Raw genomic sequence first — 22,431 nt, 5'->3', positions numbered from 1 at the left:
TCACTCCCCTCAAATATATTTTACCTATCTATGTTCAGAAATGTCATAGTGTCATGGCAGAAATTGTGTGCTGATCTAGATTGTTCGCCATTTGTATCACATTATCTATCTATTTGTGGGAATCCTAACTTTACCCCTGGGCTGTCAAATCTGGTCTTTAAGGATTGGGAATTAAAAGGTCTGAAATCCATGAGTCAGATCTTGGGATCCACAGGGCACCCAATAACTTTTGCAGAATTAGCAAATATCTTTGACTTAGGTATCTGCAAATTCTATGCATATCTTCAAGTCAGAGATTATCTTCAATTGCTACTTAATGTATGGAAAAAATTGGTCATTAGGTGATTTGCAGGCCAGGATATGCAATTATGCATCAGGTTCGTATGCAATCTCTTCATTATATTTACTTATAATTCAAAAATCTTCTAGCATACAAGTCAGTAACATGATAGCAAAATGGTCTACTCAATTTCCGGAAATAGACGATCAGACTATTATTGGCAGTTTTAAAGTAGCTCAACAAGGTTGGGTTCCAACCGTGTGGAGGGAGTCCCAGATCAAAATTGGGCTTCAGAGGTATCTTACGCCGGGAATTTTAGCCAAATGGTATAAATCAAGCATCCCCTGTTCTAGATGTTCAGCAATGGATGTATATCTATTTCACTGCCTATGGGCCTGTCCCAAAAATTTTCAATACTGGAAGAAGATAACTTTTTGGATGAATAAAGCCCTACAGTTGGACCATGTACTGAATCCCATAGAGATTTTTTTTCTTGGTGAAATTCCAAGGCATATCAAAAAATTATAGTCTTATAAACACAATCATACTAACAGGACGTAATCTTATTGTTAAATTATGGAAGGCACGCGAAGAACCTAAAATATCCCATTTCAAACAGGCCCTACTGAGTCAGTTTACGACAGAACAATTTAATATACCCTATCCACAAGAAGAACATCTACCTTCATTTTTTAGGAAATGGGAAACATTTGTTATATCACTTCCTTTGGATTGCCAAATAAAAGTGATCAAACCATTTTGTGAGTCGGAATTTATTCTGACAAACATATATGCAGGTCGCTTCCCTGGAAGTTGGGTCAGGACATCGGGTGAGTGATGGGGGGATGACAGGGACATGGGCGGACGGGGCGGACCGCGAGGGCCGGCTTTTTTTTTCTTTGCTCTGTCTCCTGTGTTTGCTTATATGTTTGTCTGTCCATTGGCTATAGAATGAAGACATTTTTAAAATAAAAATGGGAATGCAAAAAGCTATACTTACCCGACACTGGATCATATCTATTTGAATTGCATGTATTAATGGAATTGATGTAAAAATATTTTTGTCTTGGATTCTGTCTTGTTATCCTGCTGTACTTTTATACACTCTATATTACTATGTGCTTTATAAGATTTTATTTGGTCTCTGTGCATTTTTGTATCTTTCTTATATTATAAATAAATTATTTAAAAAAAAAAAAAAAGAATGCTTACCCTATTCCGCTTATTTCAGAACTCTTTGACCGCCTCAAGGGAGCTACGGTCTTTACTAAACTTGATTTGAGAGGAGCGTACAATCTCGTTAGGATTAAGGAGGGCCACGAATGGAAAACAGCATTTAACACCAGGAGCGGGCATTATGAGTATCTTGTAATGCACTTTGGCCTATATAATGCTCCTGCTGTTTTTCAGGAATTTTTTTTAATGATGTCCTACGAGATATGTTGCAACAGTGTGTTGTGGTGTACTTAGACGACATCCTCATACACTCACCCACACTTGAGGCTCATCGTTCTGATGTTACACAGGTTCTTAAGAGACTAATGGCTTGTTTTGTAAACTCGAGAAATGTGAGTTCCATCAGACTCAAGTAACCTTCCTAGGTTATGTTATCTCCGTTGCAGGGTTCTCCATGGATCCTGACAAGTTATCTGCAGTTCTGCAGTGGCCTCGCCCAGTTGGTCTTCGGTCTATTCAACGTTTTTTGGGGTTCGCCAATTCTTATAGAAAGTTTATTAAAAACTTTTCTTCCTTGGTCAAACCTATCACAGACATGACCCGTAAAGAGAATGATCCACTCCATTGGTCACCTACTGCCATTAAGGCCTTTGATAGTCTTAAGAATGCCTTTGCTGCTGCTCCAGTTCTGGCTCATCTTAACCCTGTCCTGCCTTTCGTTCTTGAGGTTGATGCGTCTGAGACTGGAGTAGGTGCCCTCTTGTCTCAACGTCCTACGCCTGACGGTTCCTTGCATCCATGTGGTTTCTTCTCTAAGAAATTGTCTCCAGCGAAATGCAATTATGAAATTGGCGACAGGGAATTACTGGCCATAATTTTGGCACTTAAGGAATGGAGGCATCTTCTCGAGGGTACTAGCGTGCCAGTGCTCATTCTTACTGACCACAAGAATTTAACTTATCTATCTGAAGCAAAACGTTTGTCGCCCCAACAGGCCAGATGGGCGCTATTTCTTTCATGTAATTGGCAAGAGTCCATGAGCTAGTGACATATGGGATATACAATCCTACCAGGAGGGGCAAAGTTTCCCAAACCTCAAAATGCCTATAAATACACCCCTCACCACACCCACAATTCAGTTTTACAAACTTTGCCTCCTATGGAGGTGGTGAAGTAAGTTTGTGCTAAGATTTCTACGTTGATATGCGCTTCTCAGCATTGTTGAAGCCCGATTCCTCTCAGAGTACAGCGAATGTCAGAGGGACGTGAAGGGAGTATCACTTATTTGAATGCGATGATTTCCCTAACGGGGGTCTATTTCATAGGTTCTCTGTTATCGGTCGTAGAGATTCATCTCCTACCTCCCTTTTCAGATCGACGATATACTCTCAATTTACCATTACCTCTACTAATAATTGTTTTAGTACTGGTTTGGCTATCTGCTATATGTGGATGGGTGTCGTTTGGTAAGTATGTTTTTATTACTTAAGACACTCTCAGCTATGGTTTGGCCCTTTATGCAATTATATAAAGTTCTAAATATATGTATTGTACTTATATTTGCCATGAGTCAGGTTCATGTATTTCCTTCTGCAGACTGTCAGTTTCATATTAGTCATTAGTGACCGAAGTGTGTCATTTCCGGTCATTTTTTGTCGGCAAAATTATTTTCGTTACGTTGTGCGTCATCCTTGGCACCAGATTTTTTTCATTATTTCAAAACTCCATTGATGTTTGCCTCCTGCTTTCTTCTCTATCAAGAGGCCTATGCTTTTGCATTTTTTCCCATTCCTGAAACTGTCATTTAAGGAAATAGATAATTTTGCTTTATATGTTGTTTTTTTCTCTTACATTGAGCAAGATGTCCCAATCTGATCCTGTTTCTGAAGTTTCTGCTGGAACATTGCTGCCTGACATCGGTTCTACCAAAGCTAAGTGCATTTGTTGTAAAATTGTAGAAATTATTCCACCGAATGTCATTTGTAATAGTTGTCATGATAAACTTTTACATGCATATAGTGTTTCTATCAGTAATAGTACATTGCTAGTTGCAGTTCCTTCAACTTCTAATGTGCATGATATACCTGTAAATTTTAAAGAATTTGTTTCTGATTCTATTATGAAGGCTTTGTCTGCATTTCCACCTTCTAATAAACGTAAAAAATGTATTTTAAAACTTCTCATTTAGCTGATGAAATTTCAAATGACCAACAAAATAATAATTCATCCTCTTCTGATGAGAATCTATCTGAAACAGAAGATCCTTCCTCAGATATTGACACTGACAAATCTGCTTATTTATTTAAAATAGAGTATATGCGTTCTTTATTAAAAGAAGTGTTAATTACTTTGGATATTGAGGTAACCAGTCCTATTGACGTTCAGTCTAATAAACATTTAAATGCTGTTTTTAAACCTCCTGTGGTTTCCCCAGGTGTTTTTCCCATTCCTGAGGCTATTTCTGATATGATTTCTAGGGAATGGAATAAGCCAGGTACTTCCTTTATTCCTTCTTCAAGGTTTAAGAGATTGTATCCTTTACCAGCAAAATCTATAGAGTTTTGGGAAAAGATCCCCAAAGTTGATGGGGCTATTTCTACTCTTGCTAAACGTACCACTATTCCTATGGAAGATAGCACTTCCTTTAAGGATCCTTTAGATAGGAAGCTTGAATCTTATCTAAGGAAGGCCTATTTATATTCAGGTCATCTTCTCAGACCTGCTATTTCTTTGGGTGATGTTGCGGCTGCATCAACTTTCTGGTTGGAAAATTTAGCGCAACATGAATTGGATTCTGACATATCTAGCATTGTTCACTTACTGCAACATGCTAATCATTTTATTTGTGATGCCATTTTTGATATTATCAAAATTGATGTTAGATCCATGTCTTTAGCTGTATTAGGTAGAAGAGCTTTGTGGCTTAAATCTTGGAATGCTGATATGACATCTAAATCTAGATTACTATCTCTTTCTTTCCAAGGTAATAATTTATTTGGTTCTCAGTTGGATTCTATTATTTAAACTATCACTGGAGGAAAAGGAGTTTTTTTGCCTCAGGATAAAAAAACCTAAGGGTAAATCTAAGGCATCTAACCGTTTTCGTTCCTTTTCGTCAGAATAAGGAACAAAAACTCAATCCTCCTCCCAAGGAATCTGCTTCCAGTTGGAAGCCTTCCTCAAATTGGAATAAATCCAAGCCATTTAGGAAACCAAAGTCTGCCCCTAAGTCCGCATGAAGGTGCCGCCCCCATTCCAGCTCAGCTGGTAGGGGGCAGATTAGGGTTTTTCAAGGATTTTTGGATAAAATCTGTCCAAAATCATTGGATTCAGAGCATTGTCTCTCAAGGGTATCGAATAGGATTCAAAGTAAGACCTCCTGTGAGAAGATTTTTTTCTCTCATACATTCCTGTAAATCCAGTAAAAGCTCAGGCTTTTCTGAAGTGTGTTTCAGACCTGGAGTCTTCAGAGGTAATCATGCCAGTTCCTCCTCAGGAACAAGGTTTGGGGTTTTATTCAAACCTATTCATTGTACCAAAGAAAGAAAATTTGTTCAGACCAGTTCTGGATCTAAAATTTTTGAATCGTTATGTAAGAGTACCAACTTTCAAGATGGTGACTATAAGGACTATTCTGCCTTTTGTTCAGCAAGGACATTATATGTCCACAATAGACTTGCAGGATGCATACCTTCATATTCTGATTCATCCAGAACACTATCAGTTTCTGAGATTCTCTTTTCTAGACAAGCATTACCAATTTGTTGCTCTTCCATTTGGCCTAGCAACAGCTCCAAGAATCTTTTCTAAGGTTCTGGGTGCCCTACTATATGTAATCAGAGAACAGGGTATTGCGGTGTTTCCTTATGTGGACGATATCTTGGTACTAGCTCAGTCTTTACATACTGCAGAATCTCACACAAATCAACTAGTGTTGTTTCTTCGGAAACATGGTTGGAGGATCAATTTACCAAAAAGTTTCTTGATTCCTCAGACAAGGGTCACCTTTTTAGGCTTCCAGATAGATTCAGTGTCCATGACTCTGTCTCTAACAGACAAGAGACGTTTAAAATTGGTCGCAATCAGTCATTCCCTTCAGTGGCTATGTGCATGGAAGTTTTAGGTCTCATGACTGCAGCATTGGACGCAATCCCCTTTGCTAGTTTTCACATGAGACCTCTACAGCTTTGTATGCTGAATCAATGGTGCAGGGATTATACAAAGATATCACAATTAATATCCTTAAATCCCAATGTACGACACTCTCTGACATGGTGGATAGATCCCCATCGTTTGGTTCAAGGGGCTTCTTTTGTTCGCCCAACCTGGACTGTGATCACAACAGATGCGAGTCTTTCAGGTTGGGGAGCTGTTTGGGGGTCTCTGACAGCACAAGGGGTTTGGAAATCTCAAGAGGCGAGATTACCAATAAATATTTTAGAACTTCGTGCAATTCTCAGGGCTCTTCAGTTCTGGCCTCTACTAAAGAGAGAACCGTTCATTTGTTTTCAGACAGACAATATCACAACTGTGGCTTATGTCAATCATCAGGGTGGGACTCACAGTCCCCAAGCTATGAAAGAAGTATCTCAGATACTTGCTTGGGCGGAATCCAGCTCCTGTCTAATCTCTGCGGTGCATATCCCAGGTGTAGACAATTGGGAGGCGGATTATATCAGCCGCCAGACTTTACATCCAGGGGAGTGGTCTCTCCATCCAGGTGTGTTTTCTCAGATTGTTCAGATGTGGGGGCTTCCAGAGATAGATCTCATGGCCTCTCATCTAAACAAGAAACTTCCCAGATACCTGTCCAGGTCCAGGGATGTTCAGGCGGAAGCAGTGGATGCGCTGACACTTCCTTGGTGTTATCAACCTGCTTACATCTTCCCGCCTCTAGTTCTCCTTCCAAGAGTGATTTCCAAAATCATCATGGAACAGTCTTTTGTGTTGCTGGTGGCTCCAGCATGGCCACACAGGTTTTGGTATGCGGATCTGGTTCGGATGTTTAGTTGCCCGCCTTGGCCACTTCCGTTACGGCCGGACCTACTATCTCAAGGTCCGTTTTTCCATCAGGATCTCAAATCATTAAATTTGAAGGTGTGGAAATTGAACGCTTAGTTCTAAGTCATAGAGGTTTCTCTGATTCAGTGATTAATACTATGTTACAAGCTCGTAAATCTGTCTCTAGAAAGATTTATTATAGAGTTTGGAAGACTTACATTTCATGGTGTTCTTCTCATAAATTCTCCTGGCATTCTTTTAGAGCTCCTAGAATTTTGCAGTTTCTTCAGGATGGTTTGGATAAGGGTTTGTCTGCAAGTTCCTTGAAAGGACAAATCTCCGCTCTTTCTGTTTTATTTCACAGAAAGATTGCTATACTTCCTGATATACACTGTTTTGTACAGGCTTTAGTTCGTATTAAGCCTGTCATTAAGTCAATTTCTCCTCCTTGGAGTCTTAATTTGGTTCTGAAGACTTTACAGGCTCCTCCATTTGAACCTATGCATTCTTTGGACATTAAACTACTTTCTTGGAAAGTGTTGTTCCTTTTGGCTATCTCTTCTGCTAGAAGAGTTTCTGAGTTATCTACTCTTTCTTGTGAGTCTTCTTTTCTGATTTTTCATCAGGATAAGGCAGTTTTGCGGACTTCTTTTCAATTTTTACCTAAGGTTGTGAAGTCTAACAACATTAGTAGAGAAATTGTTGTCCCTTCTTTATGTCCTAATCCTAAGAATTCTTTGGAGAGATCCTTACATTCTTTGGATGTGGTAAGAGCTTTGAAATATTATGTGGAAGCTACTAAAAATTTCAGGAAGACTTCCAGTCTATTTGTTTTATTTTCTGGTCCTAGGAAAAGTCAGAAAGCTTCTGCTATTTCCTTGGCTTCTTGGTTGAAACTTTTGATTCATCAAGCTTATTTGGAGTCGGGTCAAACCCCGCCTCAGAGAATTACAGCTCATTCTACTAGATCAGTCTCCACTTCATGGGCTTTTAAGAATGAAGCTTCAGTTGATCAGATTTGCAAAGCAGCCACTTGGTCCTCTTTGCATACATTTACTAAATTCTACCATTTTGATGTTTTTGCTTCTTCAGAAGCAGTTTTTGGTAGAAAAGTTCTTCAGGCAGCTGTTTCAGTTTGATTCTTCTGCTTTTTGATTTAAGTTTTTTTCTTTCAAAAGTGAAAATAAACTTATTTTTGGGTTGTGGATTATTTTCTCAGCAGAATATGGCTGTTTTTGTTTTATTCCCTCCCTCTCTAGTGACTCTTGAGTGGAAGACTCCACATCTTGGGTATTGATATCCCATATGTCACTAGCTCATGGACTCTTGCCAATTACATGAAAGAAAACATAATTTATGTAAGAACTTACCTGATAAATTAATTTCTTTCATATTGGCAAGAGTCCATGAGGCCCACCCTTTTTATGGTGGTTATGATTTTTTGTATAAAGCACAATTATTTCCAAATTTCCTTTGTTGATGCTTTCTACTCCTTTCTTTATCACTCCACTGCTTGGCTATTCATTAAACTGAATTGTGGGTGTGGTGAGGGGTGTATTTATAGGCATTTTGAGGTTTGGGAAACTTTGCCCCTCCTGGTAGGATTGTATATCCCATATGTCACTAGCTCATGGACTCTTGCCAATATGAAAGAAATGAATTTATCAGGTAAGTTCTTACATAAATTATGTTTTTTGTCTCGGTTTAATTATGTGGTCTCCTACCTGCCTGGTAGTAAGAATGTTAGGGCTGATGCCCTCTCTCGACAATTTTCACCTCTGTCCAAGGAGGATTCTGTACCTACTCCTGTTATACCTCCTGACCATATTTTGGCTACCATACGTACTAATTTTACTTCTCCCTTGGAGGAGGAGATCCTGGCTGCACAAACCAATGCACCTCCTGAGAAACCTAGTGGTAAGTGTTTTGTTCCTGAGAATCTTCGAACTAAACTTTTGCACACTTACCACTATCCTAAAGCTGCAGGTCACCCAGGCAAGAACCAAATGATTTGGTCTGTCACTCGACAATTCTGGTGGCCAGGTCTTTGTTCTGATGTTGCTGCGTATGTTGTCTCCTGCTTAGTTTGTGCACAGAATAAGACTCCTCAACGTCTTCCTGTGGGTCTTCTTCAACCTATTGCTAATGGTGAGTGTCCTTGGACACATCTTTCCATGGACTTAATTGTCGAGCTCCCTGTTCCCAATGGCAATACTGTTATCCTTATGGTGGTTGACCATTTTTCTAAAATGTCACATTGCATTCCCTTGATGAAGCTGCCTACCGCTCAGGAGCTTGCTTCAATTTTTGCCCGGGAGGTCTTCCGTTTACATGGGATACCCAAGGAGATAGTGTCAGACCGGGGTAGCCAGTTTGTCTCCAGATTTTGGCGTTCCTTTTGTGCTCAAATGGGGATCCAGCTTTCCTTCTCCTCGGCATATCACCCTCAATCCAATGGGGCTGCGGAACGGTCTAATCAAGCTCTGGAACAGTTCCTCTGTTGCTATGTCTCACCACAATAATTGGTCTGAACTGTTACCTTGGTCAGAGTTTGCTCGTAATAGTGCTATTAATGCTTCCTCCAAGTTATCCCCGTTCATGGCGAATTATGGGTTTCAACCATCCTTGTTGCCCGATTCATTCATGTCTCAGGGTATTCCGGCTTTGGAGGAGCATCTCCGGCAACTCCGTTCCATGTGGGTGCAGATTCAGGATTGCCTTCATCGTTCTATGCAGCGCCAAAAGTTCCAGGCTGATCATAGGCGTCTGCCCACACCTTCCTACCAGGTAGGTGAGAGAGTTTGGCTGTCCTCCCGCAACTTGAACCTTCGTGTGCCTTCCGATAAATTGGCTCCCCGTTATGTTGGTCCTTTTCGAATACTCCAACGGGTTAATCCTGTGGCCTACGCTCTTGACCTTCCTCCTGCTATGCGCATCTCAAATGGTTTCATGTCTCCCTCTTGAAACCATTGGTTTGTAATTGGTTTACCACTGTGTTGCCTTGTCCCCATCCTATCTTTGTTGACAAGAGGAGTATGAGGTCAGCAGCATTATTGACTCTCGTATGTCCAGGGGCCGTTTACAGTATTTGGTTCACTGGAGGGGCTACGGTCCTCCTCTGATGTTCATGCTCCCGCCCTCCTCCGTGCCTTCCATGCCCGTTTCCCCAATTAGCCTTTTGTCCTCTCACGGGGGAGGGGTCGTTGAGGGGAGGGTACTGTCAGGGTTTTCTCCCTGTTGTGTTTGCCATGTGCTGCTGGCAGCCATTTTACTCACCTCTCTTCCTGACTATGGTGCATTGTGGGGGATGCTGCTCATTACCTGCACTTCCTTTTATGGCTGGTGTTCATCATCCATGTGAAACAGGATGTAGTCTCAGAATTGTGATGTCATCACTTATTATTTAAAGGGCCTCTGTTCAGTATGCTTTGCCTTTGTGTTGTCTCAGACCTGTTTGTGAGAGTTCCTGTGTATTACCTGGCTGCCTGATGTCCTTCCTGGTTCCTGATCCCTGGCTTGTTCCTGACTCTGCTATTTTCCTTGTTCCTGATTCCGGCGTGTCTGACTATTCGCTTTGGCTCCTGACTTGGCTCGTCTGACTACCAGCTCTGATTTTGACTCGTGGCTTGTTATTTGACTTGTGGACTTTTTATTATTTTTTGCTATTAATAAAGGTGTGATTATTTTTGCACTTCTCATCTCAGTCTGATTCCTGGCACCCTCACAGCTTTGTATTTGATTTTACTTTACACTTCAAAATGAGTCCTTTCAGTATTATTACATTTTAGCTTTGCACTTTCTCTTTTGTATTTTAATGCATTTTAGATTTAAATACAGCAGTGATTTTACAAATTATGATTATGTTTTGAAAGTTTATCTGATACTTTAAAAAAAAATAGGATTGGGACTCTCAGGTGGCGGCCATCTTACCAGTCACTCTGAGCTTCAGCTCTTCAGGCTCTCTTCATAGTTCTTTAATTCTGCAGGGCAGATCTGGGAGTATCCAACTTAAAATTGTGGAGAGGCTTGTCTGTTGGTGCCCTGACCTGAGATATAGGGTTTTGGATCATGGCGTGGCTTAATTGCCCTCAGTACCGGACTTTTTACTTAGAGGCCTTTCCCTATCACTGAAACCTCTATATCGTCTCCACACACTGCTGTGCCTTGAGTGCACAGATTCCACTCTCACGCTTAGACTGTTATCATTACCTCTAGCAGCAAGAAATCTCCTCATTGTGGAAACCATCCACACCTATTGAACATTTTTATCCAGGGATTAGGCTATCATAACGTTTACTATTACCTGAAATGGAAGCCCTAGACAAATGGGAACATGCGATGGTCCAGGCGATAAATGACTACTATCATAGCCTGGAGGAAGAGCTCTGCAGACTCCTTGTGACTCCGTAGCATATGGCCAGAAAGCAACCTGTGACCCCAGACCCATCCATGAGCGATACTTGTGACTGGCCTGCATCTAATTCTACAGGCTCAGCTGAAGCAGATGCCTCCTGCTCCTCTAACCAGATCAATCACACCAGCCACACTGAGAATAGCCCACCTCCTACCTTAGATCTTGGACAGGGCGAAATCGTTATCCTGGCAGCCAAAAGCTGTGAAGCAAGACCGCATACCATTAGAGCGACAACAGTGCAAGATATGGAGGTAAAGGTTTCCCACGCTGCAGTGGCAGAGATCGCTCCCCCTTACTGGATTCTCTTAGAAAAAGGCAACACCCAATGGAGCCTCAATCCTGGGAACCAACACGCATCACAAGGAGATTATTGTTACCTATTCACTCCTGACCCTGGCGAACAAGGGAGTTACCATCATGGCAGACCGCTACCTCACTCCTGTTACCACAAGATCTGCGCAATCAGAGCATATACTGAATCTCACCTTTTGGAAGCGGCTCTATCTCAACTTGGGGATTCATGCCTATAGTGCTACCCTGAACGTGAGACATGGAGTAGGGTAAATTACAGTTATGCACCATTTAGGCATCTAGACGTGGTGAAGATGACTTGATGAAGTTCAAACCGAGCATCAGAATGAGGAAGAAAGGGGATTTAAGTGTCTTTGAACGTGCATTGTTGTTGGTGCCAGACAGGCTGGTCTAAGTATTTCAAAAACTGCTGATCTACTGGGATTTTCATGCACAAACATCTCTAGGGTTTACAGAGAATGGTCAGAAAATGACAAAATATCCAGTGAGCGGCAGTTATTTGGACGAAAATGCCTTGTTGAGGTCAGAGAAGAATAGGCAGACTGGTTCGATATGATAAAAAGGCAACAGTAACTCAAATAACCACTCGTTACAACCAAGGTATGCAGAATACCATCTCTGAATGCACAACACGTCGAACCTTGAAGCAGGTAGCTGCGACATTCAGATCGTAATTTTGGAATTTGGCGTAAACAACATAAAAGCATGGATTCATCCTGCCTTGTATCAATGGTTCAGACTGGTGGTGGTGTAATGGTGTGGGGAATATCTTCTTGGCACACTTTGGGCCCCTTAGTACCAATTGAGCATCATTTAAACGCCACGGCCTACTTGAGTATTGTTGCTGACCATGTCAATCCCTTTATGACTACAGTGTACTCATCTTCTGATGGCTACTTCTAGCAAGATATTGCACCATGTCCCAAAGCTCAAACCATCTCAAACTGGTTTCTTGAACATGACAATGAGTTCACTGTACTCCAATGACTTCCAGAGTAACCAGATCTCAATCCAATAGAACACCTTTGGGATGTGGTGGAACGGAAGATTTGCATCATGGATGTGTAGCCGACAAATCTGCTTCAACTATGTAATGCTATCATGTCAATATGGATCAAAATGTCTGAAGAATGTTTTCAATACCTTGTTGAATCTATGCCACGAAGATTTAAGGCAGTTCTGAAGGCAAAAGGGGGTCCAACCCGGTACTAGCAAGGTGTACCTAATAAAGTGGCCGGTGAGTGTATATTAATATAGAACCCGTTTGCTACAAGTGCGGTCACAGTATTATAAGTAAAACACAATTGTGATCACAATATTGTGCAATATGATTATTGCAAATGCAACATTACAATCGCAATGTTGTAAAATATTAGTATTGCGATTGCGCGTTCTCAATATAATTTAAATATGAATATTAAGAATGCTCAATAGCAATCTTAAAATAAGTTAAAAAAACACGCCTAAGGGCACAATAGAAGATTTGTACAATAACCCTTACGGTTTATATACATATTCAAGCATTATACTATACAATACAATACCTAGCTCCTATAGGTTTAAGGAAGTGTTTTTTATTGTCTTTAACCCCTTAATGACCACAGCGCTTTTCCATTTTCTGTCCGTTTGGGACCAAAGCTATTTTTACATTTTTGCGGTGTTTGTGTTTAGCTGTAATTTTCCTCTTACTCATTTACTGTAACCACAAATATTATATACCGTTTTTCTCGCCATTAAATGGCCTTTCTAAAGATACCATTATTTTCATCATATCTTATAATTTACTATATAAAAAAAAAATATATATGAGGAAAAAATGGAAAAAAACACACTTTTTCTAACTTAGGCCCCCAAAATCTGTTACAGATTTACAACCACCAAAAAACACCCATGCTAAATAGTTGCTAAATTTTGTCCTGAGTTTAGAAATACCCAATGTTTACATGTTCTTTGCTTTTTTTGCAAGTTATAGGGCCATAAATACAAGTAGCACTTTGCTATTTCCAAACCATTTTTTTTTTCAAAATTAGCGCTAGTTACATTAGAACACTAACATATTTCAGGAATCCCTGAATATCCCTCGACATGTATATATTTTTTTTTAGTAGACATCTCAAAGTATTGATCTAGGCCAATTTGGTATATTTCATGCCACCATTTCACCACCAAATGCGATCAAATACAAAAAATCGTTCACTTTTTCACAAATTTTTTCACAAACTATCGGTTTCTCAGTGAAATTATTTACAAACAGCTTGTGCAATTATGGCATAAATGGTAGTAAATTCTTCTCTGGGATCCCCTTTGCTCAGAAATAGCAGGCATATATGGCTTTGACGTTGCTTTTTGGTAATTAGAAGGCCGCTAAATGCCACTGTGCACCACCATTGGTGGTGCATGCCACCATTTTACCGCCAAATGCGATCAAATTAAAAAAAAAAAACGTTACATTTTTCACAATTTTAGGTTTCTCACTGAAATTATTTACAAACAGCTTGCGCAATTATGGCACAAATGTCCCCGCCATCTTAAGTACTGGCAGAAAGTCTGCCAGTACTAAAATAAAAGTTTTTAATTTTTTTTTTTTTTAGCATATTTACATATGTTACTGTGTAGGATCCCCCCTTAGCCCCCAACCTCCCTGATCCCCCCCAAAACCGCTCTCTAACCCTCCCCCTCTGCCTTATTGGGGGCCATCTTGGGTACTGGCAGACAGTTTTTTTTTTATTTTTTGCCGGTTTTTCTGTAGTGTAGTTCCCCCCCCCCCCCCCCCACAGACCAACCCCCACCGCCTACATTGCAGTTTAGTGGCAATGTCAGTGGACTATTGCTGAAGTTGTGATCCCTGTTATATATTGCCAGACTATCGGGGCCACAGAAATGCAGAGAACACCCCTTGGAGAATTATAGCAAAATCTGCGTTTTTAGAATCTCGTGAGGGATCTCACATTGCTGGAGGATCATTTTATATCATCTCATCTGAGCAGAGAGCTTTATATGATCAGGCCATTAATAACTGTATGATCCTTGAAAATCAATAGTGAGCAAACATTCAGTTCTCAATAACAGTTTAAACATTTTTTGAAATATTTTAACCTGATGAATTGCTTGCCTTCCATATACATGGAAATAGTGAAGTAATGCCTGCTATACTACACATGAATACATCACAGACCAGTTTATCTTTTTTTCTTTTTTCGCAGATAAAATTTATACAGAATCTTCAAGAAACCTACTACATGACAGCACGTTTCCACTTGCCCGGATTTGCTAAGCAGCTTCTGGTATGATTTAAATATGTTAAGTAGTAATAAATAATCTGTTCCATACCTGAATAGATGCCAGGGTCTGGTTCAATAAATACCTACACAGTAGGGGACTTGGATCTTTGGAATGGCTAGTGATCATTATTAGGATGTGACCAAAGAATGAAGTCTTTATCACAGAATAGAATAGTACTCAACATTTATACTTAACGTATGCCATCTTCAGTAAAGACAATTTAAATGTATCTATTACACATTTATCATGAAGTTCTAATATATTAGCCTGTATTCCAATCAGTCAGAATTATCTTAAGAATACATAATATTGATATATTAATGACATTTAGCTAGTATTCTAAGTCATTCAAACTCATAAGAAGAACTGCCATTTAAATGTGAACAAGTGGATGCTGATTTCTTCTGCTGTTTCTTGTTGACATAGCCTTTCTATAGTCAATACAGCAGCACTGGGATCTTCTGTATTGGTGGTGATTGACAAACTAACGGTAAAGGAGTTATTCAGAAACAAATTAAATACACCTCAGATTAATACACCTCTTTAATGAGAACATATTATGGGAAGTAGAGTTAACAATTGCAAGATCACTAAATGAAAATAAAAAAAATAATAACAAGACCATATGTACCAGAGAAAAGATTCTTGTAGAATACTATAAGAAATTGTTGCGTCCCTAGTCAGTAATAACCATTTATGTATTCTCTTAATCTTATATTTGTTTTTAGATGTCAGAAAAATGGAGGGAAAAGCTGAAAAATCTTTATACAGAAAATGATGAGAAGGAAGAAGTGATTGAAGAACTGTCTCAGTTTGCCATGAGATTTTTCTGTGCTGAGGATTACCAGAGAGAAATCTTTATTAATAGATTTAAAAAAATAATGAGAGAAAAATGCTGTGGCCGCCACAATGTCCAAGCTGGTGACGAAGGATTATATTTTCTTGGAACTTTGCTATCTATCAAAGCAGCATTAACTGCAGCATCCATTAAAGATGGAGACAAGGATGATGGTTTTGAAGATGGGAATAAAAACAATGGACAAGATGTCAGCTATAATGAGCCTGAGAGTACAGAGAACAAGGCAACAAATCCTGGTGAACAGAATAATGAAGAAAACGAAGTAAACCAGCCTGGAACCGAATCTACTGAAGAGAATGAAGGAGACAATCATAGTGAGACAAATAATGAGGAGAATGCAGCATCTAAGCCCAAGGGAAGTAATATTAATGAAAAGGAATCAAGTCAAACAGCTGATGGGAACACTGAGGACAAGGAAGCAAGCCAACCCAATAAAGATAATAACTCTAGTGAAGGGGGTAAAAAGACTGGCTGGTTTTTTAATTTGTTTTCCTTTTTAGGTGGTTTATTTGTAGGACTGTCATCTATACTTGGTCTTTCTAATTTGTTTGGTGCTGGTGCTGGTGCTGCAGCTTTACCTAATATTCCTATTCCTAGACTGCCTAGTGGAGGTGGTTCTAATTTACCTGATGTGGGTCAACGAGGACCAACACCTGATGTGGGTCAACGAGGACCAACACCTGACAATCATGATTGCGCAAGCAGTCAAAATCAGGCTAGGGAAACAAATGTAAATCCTGATGAAGGTCCTAAAAAGGCAGCACATTCCATTAATAAAGCTGTTACTAGGGCAACAGTTGCAGCTGGTTCTGCCATTGGCCTTTCTGTCCTGTACTTGTTTCGCTGGAAAATACTAAAGGCAATACTAAACTGGCTGTTGAACAAGATACCTAACTGGAAGAATATACTTTTAATAATGATTTTCTTGATATTGTTTTCTTTTTATTTCTTTACAGATGAATTCATTAGGGTTGTCACAACCAAGCTTATGCCTACATTACCTACTTTGTTAATTGCTGTAGCAGTGGCACTGTGTGTGATGCTGGTGGCCAGCAGAATAAAATAATTGCTTCTGGGTAACCCTAGGAAGGTGAATAAAATATGTTCATATGTTTTTCACACTCATTGGAATTCCTGCTAGCTTAAAGGGACATTCTAATGCAAAGATTATGTAATGTTAGCATTAGTGACCCTTGATAACTATTGCTTTAACCCTTGCAAATATTTTAAACGCAAAGAAAAAGTTCAACTCTGGAACTACAAGCATTGCATGCAGTAATTGCTGGGTTTATGCAACTGCTGCTCCTGATTGGCTCAACTGCTGTGTCCTGCTCAGAAGCTCTGGGAGGTGACTTCACTTATGTGTTTAACCTCTGCAGGGGTGGGTGGGTAAAACACATAGTTATCTAGGGTCACTAATGCTAAAATGGCATGCTCTATTGAATAAGAGTATGTCATTTTTGCATTAGAATGTTGCTTTAAATGGGCATGAATTTAAACTTTTTTGATTCAGAGAGAGCATACAATATTAAATAACTTTTCATTTTACTTCTATTATAAAATTTACTTTGTTTTCTTGGTGTCCTGTATTGAAAAGTAAGGATTTTACTGTACATCTCATATGTAAATAAATCTGTGATTGGCTGATGACTATCATATGAGACAGGGGACAGGGAAATTAAAGGAAACTTTGAAATTCATCAGAATTTTTTTACTGCTTGTTTAAAATTACATACTTAGCATTATAACATTGTTTTTGTTTGATATTATTCATTTGTTTATTATGTAACGCTACTGTATTTCATGCTCCTTAAATCATTCTTCTATTGAAATTAAAGGAATTTCTTTTTAAGTTTTAGCTAAAAATTTCTTAGGAAGAAATACAATTTTAGAGGGACAGAAAAGTAACCAACTTAGGCCTCGCTTCCATTGAGTCGTAATTCAGTTTGCGTGCACTCGCAAACCGATAAATATGCTGTCGAAAGCAATAGCGTTTAACGACTGTTTCCAATGGCGCGTTATACCTCAATATCGGCTGCCGGACTTCGGCTGCCGAAAAGATTTTCGCGTCCCATAGAAAGTAATAGAAGCCGTTAATCGATAAATTATACCAGGTTTCCATTGAAAGCGCTAACCGTTAATACACTGTCGGAAGCTGTCGATACATAGAGAAATATTACCCCCAGCTCAACTAGGTGTAAAAGAGGAAAATTGTGCTTTTTGAGACCTATTTTCTATTGAAATGATAAAACTTGCATATAATGCAAGTGTTTTAATGTAGAAATAAATTGTTATAAGTAATATTTATTGTTGTCTCATGTATAGAAATAGTTGAACTTATATTCTAATAGAAATATCAGTATATATTTAAATACAATAATATATGCAAGAACATATCTACAGAATGCAAACTAGACCTATGCCTAGGGCAGCAATAAATATTACTTATATTTATGAAGTGTTAAATATAATTATATTAGAAAATAGTATTTGATTATTAAAAATATGGATAAGTGTTTTTTTATTTTTCTTGAGAGGCGATCACAGGTAAGAAGCACAGACGTTAAACGTAAATTCTATAGCGTAAGGTCGGGTTACCTTAGCAACTAATTGATTTTCAAGAAATCCGACGTCAGATGGAAGCGTTAACACAACGTTAACTTACAGCTACACGAAAAGAGCGACTGCGCGCAACACGCTAATCTTTTCAATGGAAACCTGGTACTAAAATGCAGCCGTAAATTACTTTTAGCTGTCGGCCGCTTCGGTAGCTTACGGCTCCATTTTTAACGACTCAATGGAAGCGAGGCCTTACTATGCAAAATTTAAAATAACATAGTTACCTCTAAGACTCCAGTGCTTGAAAACACTACTGTTTCCTGCCTTTCTACTGCCCTCTGAATGCAACATCATGTGGATTTCTTTCCTATATGATCACGATAAGTCTGAAGTTATTCTTGTTATTTTCTTCTTCTTTTACTGTTTAAAAACAAAATATTGTAATCAAGATTGTAAAATGATTAATGTAATTCTATATAAAGAGCTACATTAAATATGAAAATATTATTAAGCAATTTTCAGTCACGTTATTATATATTATAACAAAAATGTTATTGTAGTATTTATGGGCCATCTCATATTGTTTTATATAAGAAGAGGAGCATAGGTGACAATTAAATACTGGTACTAACGTGGAATGACTACATGTTTATCTATCTAAATGTGTGTGTGTATGTATGTGAGTGTGCATGTGTGTTTGTGCATGTGTGTGAGTGTGTTTGCGTGCATGTGTGAGTGTGTTTGTATGTGTGAGTGTATGTGTAAGTGTATGTGTGTGAATGTATGTATATATGCTGGTGTGTGTATGTATGCATATGTATGTGTGAATGTGTGCATGTATGTGTGTGTATGTATGTGTGAGTGAGTGTGTGTGTATGTGTGAATGTGTATGTTTGCGTGAATGTGAGTGTGTGTATCTGTGCCTGTGTATGTTTGCGTGAATGAATATGTGTATGTGTGAGTGTGTGTATGTGTGCGTGTGTATGTTTGCGTGAATGAATATGTGTATGTGTGAGTGTGTGTATGTGTGCCTGTGTATGTGTGCCTGTGTATGTTTGTGTGTATGTGTGAGTGTGTGTGTATATGTGAGTGTGTGTATGTGTGCCTGTGTATGTTTGCGTGAATGAATATGTGTAGGTGTGTGTGTATCTGTGCCTGTGTATGTTTGCGTGAATGAATATATGTGTGTGTGTGTGTGTATGTGTGCCTGTGTATGTTTGTGTGTATGTGTGAGTGTGTGTATATGTGAGTGTGTGTATGTGTGCCTGTGTATGTTTGTGTGTATGTGAATGGGTGTGTATGTGTGCCTGTGTATGTTTGTGTGAATGTTTGTGAGTATGTGTATCTGTGAGTGTGTGTATGTGTGCCTGTGTATGTTTGCGTGACTGTGTATGAGTATGTGTCAGTGTGTGTATGTGTGCCTGTGTATGTTTGTGTGAGTGTGTGTGTCTGTATGTTTGTGTGAATGTGTATGTGTGAGTGTGTGTATGTGTGTGTAAAGATGTGCACGCAGGTAAATAAAAGAACAAAAACTTACATTAATCTCTTAGGGCCTAATGATCTAAAGCTTTTCCGCACAGGCAATATTATCTAACAGGCTAAGACTGTGAGGTCCCGTAAATAATTTTAGAGTAGAGACACCTACATTACCATTTAATGCTCAAAAAAGCCCCCAAAAATTGTGAGTGAATTCTCCCCATACTGGCACATTTTTGATCATCAGGCCCTCAGTCTCAAACACCCAATATATAAATATATAACACTGGTACAAGTAGTATGTATGATTGCATTGCTTTTTGTATTTATTGCAGATGGGGTCTTATGATACTTAGGAGTAGATTTATTAAATGTATGTATCAAGCCGTCTACTTACCTGCATTCTCCGGCCCAATACGCTCGCCTAAGCTCGGCTACCATCGCCGCCGCGGACCTGAATACGTTCGCCAAAGTTATCAAGAAAGCTGTCAAGAAGCCGCGCACCAAGTACGGTATGATGAGCAGCGGACTGTTGTTAACTGACAGTCATCGATCTCGCTGCTCATCGGCTTCTTCGCAGCTTTCTTGCTAGCCTGTCACTAAGCACCCACACTAAACTATACTGTTTTACCCCCTAAACCGCCGTTCCTGGAGCCCCCCGCACCTAAATAAAGTTATTACCCCCTAAACCGCCGCTCCTGGACCCCGCCGCAACTATAATAAATATATTAACCCCTAAACCGCTGCTCCCGGACCCCGCCGCCACCTACATTATACCTATTAACCCCTAATCTGCCGCCCCCTATACCGCCGCCACCTATATTAAAGTTATTAACCCCTATCCTGCGGATCCCGGACCCCACCGCAACTAAATAAATTGTTTAACCCCTAAACCACCGCTCCCGGACCCCGCCGCAACTAAATTAAATGTTTAACCCCTAAACCGTCGCTCCCGGACTCCGCCGCAACTAAATTAAATGTTTAACTCCTAAACCGCCGCTCCCGGACCCCGCCGCCACCTATATTAAACTTATTAACCCCTAAACCTAAGTCTAACACTAATACTAACACCCCCCTAACTTAAATATTATTTAAATAAATCTAAATACATATTACAATTATTAACTAAATTATTCCTATTTAAAACTAAATACTTACCTGTAAAATAAACCCTAAAATAGCTACAATATAACTAATAATTATATTGTAAGCAATTTTGGGATTTATTTTTATTTTACAGGCAAGTTTGTATTTATTTTAACTAGGTACAATAGCTATTAAATAGTTATTAACTATTTAATAACTACCTAGTTAAAATAACTACAAAATTACCTGTAAAATAAAACCTAACCTAAGTTACAAATACACCTAACACTACACTATCATTAAATTAATTTAAAAAATTAACTACAATTACCTAAAATTAAATACAATTAAATAAACTAAACTATAGTACCAATAAAACAAACACTATATTACAGAGAATAAAAAAAATTACAAGAGCTTTAAACTAATTACACCTAATCTAAGCCCCCTAATAAAATAAAAAAGCCCCCCAAAATAATAAAATGCCCTACACTATACTAAATTACAAAGTAATCAGCTCTTTTACCTGTAAAAAAAAAATACAACCCCCCCAACATTACAACCCACCACCCACACACCCCTACTCTAAAACCCACCCGATCCCCCCCTTAAACGTATTCAGGTCCGCGGCGGCGATGGTAGCCGAGCTTAGGCGAGCGTATTGGGCCGGAGAATGCAGGTAAGTAGACAGCTTGATACATAGAGGCCATAGTGCTTTCATCAAAAGTTGTGGAGAGTTTTTAGCCAAAGGTTTCAGTAGATAAAGGTTTGTTTGATATAAACAACTTTTGATGAAAGCACTATCAGGCCCATTTATCAAGCTCCGTATGGAGCTTGAAGGGCCGTGTTTCTGGCGAGTCTTCAGACTCGCCAGAAACACAAGTTATGAAGCAGCGGTCTAAAGACCGCTGCTCCATAACCCTGTCCGCCTGCTCTGAGCAGGCGGACAGAAATCGCCGGAAATCAACCCGATCGTTGGTTGATTTCCCTGCTGGCGGCCGATTGGCCGCAAGTCAGCAGGGGGCGGCGTTGCACCAGCAACTCTTGTGAGCTGCTGGTGCAATGTTAAATGCAGAGAGCGTATTGCTCTCCGCATTTAGCGAGGTCTTGCGGACCTGATCCGCAGTGTCGGATCAGGTCCGCAAGCCCTTTGATAAATGGGCCCCTATGTGTTGTTCATTCTGTAATACATTCAGCATTTATACTTTTCACAGCTTGTCATTTCAATAATAATGGACCTTAGTTTTAGCTATTTTTGCATACCACAAAAGCTTTACAGCTTTACACCTGTAAAGCGCCTGTAAAAGTTAAACAATATTTTGCCTTCTACTGGGGACTGTTCACATAATTTAGATGATTGAAGATAGAAGACGCCGATTGGATGAAGACTTCGGCCGGATGGAGGACCTCTTCTGCCCCGCATGGATGAAGAATTCGGCCCGGCTGGGTGAACACGGCTCAAGGTAGGGTGATCTTCAGGGGGTTAGTGTTAGGTTTTTTTAAGGGGGGGTTTGGGTAGGTTTTAGATTAGGGGTGTGTGGGTGGTGGGTTGTAATGTTGGGGGGGTTGTATTTTTTTTTTACAGGTAAAAGAGCTGATTACTTTGGGGCAATGCCCCGCAAAAAGCCCTTTTAAGGGCTGGTAAAAGAGCCGATTACTTTGTAATTTAGTATAGGGTAGGGCATTTTATTATTTTGGGGGGCTTTTTTATTTTATTAGGGGGCTTAGATTAGGTGTAATTAGTTTAAAGTTCTTGTAAAAAAAAAATTATTTGCTGTAATTTAGTGGGGGTTTTTTTTGGTACTATAGTTTAGTTTATTTAATTGTATTTAATTTTAGGTAATTGTAGTTAATTTTTTAAAATAATTTAATGATAGTGTAGTGTTAGGTGTATTTGTAACTTAGGTTAGGTTTTATTTTACAGGTAATTTTGTAGTTATTTTAACTAGGTAGCTATTAAATAGTTATTAACTATTTAATAGCTAT

General features: G+C 39.3%; 1 protein-coding gene across 3 annotated transcripts in view; it reads left to right on the top strand.

The window, feature by feature from the left end:
- The window catches only part of LOC128652178 (uncharacterized), a 92,062-nt gene extending 73,664 nt beyond the window's left edge, over window positions 1–18,398 (top strand). For all 3 annotated transcript variants that reach the window (XM_053705122.1, XM_053705124.1, XM_053705119.1), the window contains exons 8-9: window positions 14,387–14,467; window positions 15,194–18,398. In XM_053705122.1, the coding sequence (XP_053561097.1) occupies window positions 14,387–14,467; window positions 15,194–16,390 (1,278 nt within the window). In that variant the 3' untranslated portion in view covers window positions 16,391–18,398. The remainder of the gene's footprint in view (window positions 1–14,386; window positions 14,468–15,193) is intronic.
- Window positions 18,399–22,431: the final 4,033 nt, after the last annotated feature.

This window comes from Bombina bombina, chromosome 1, assembly GCF_027579735.1.
Source record: "Bombina bombina isolate aBomBom1 chromosome 1, aBomBom1.pri, whole genome shotgun sequence".
Lineage (NCBI taxonomy): Eukaryota > Metazoa > Chordata > Amphibia > Anura > Bombinatoridae > Bombina > Bombina bombina.
This window is presented reverse-complemented; position numbering and strand designations above follow the sequence as displayed.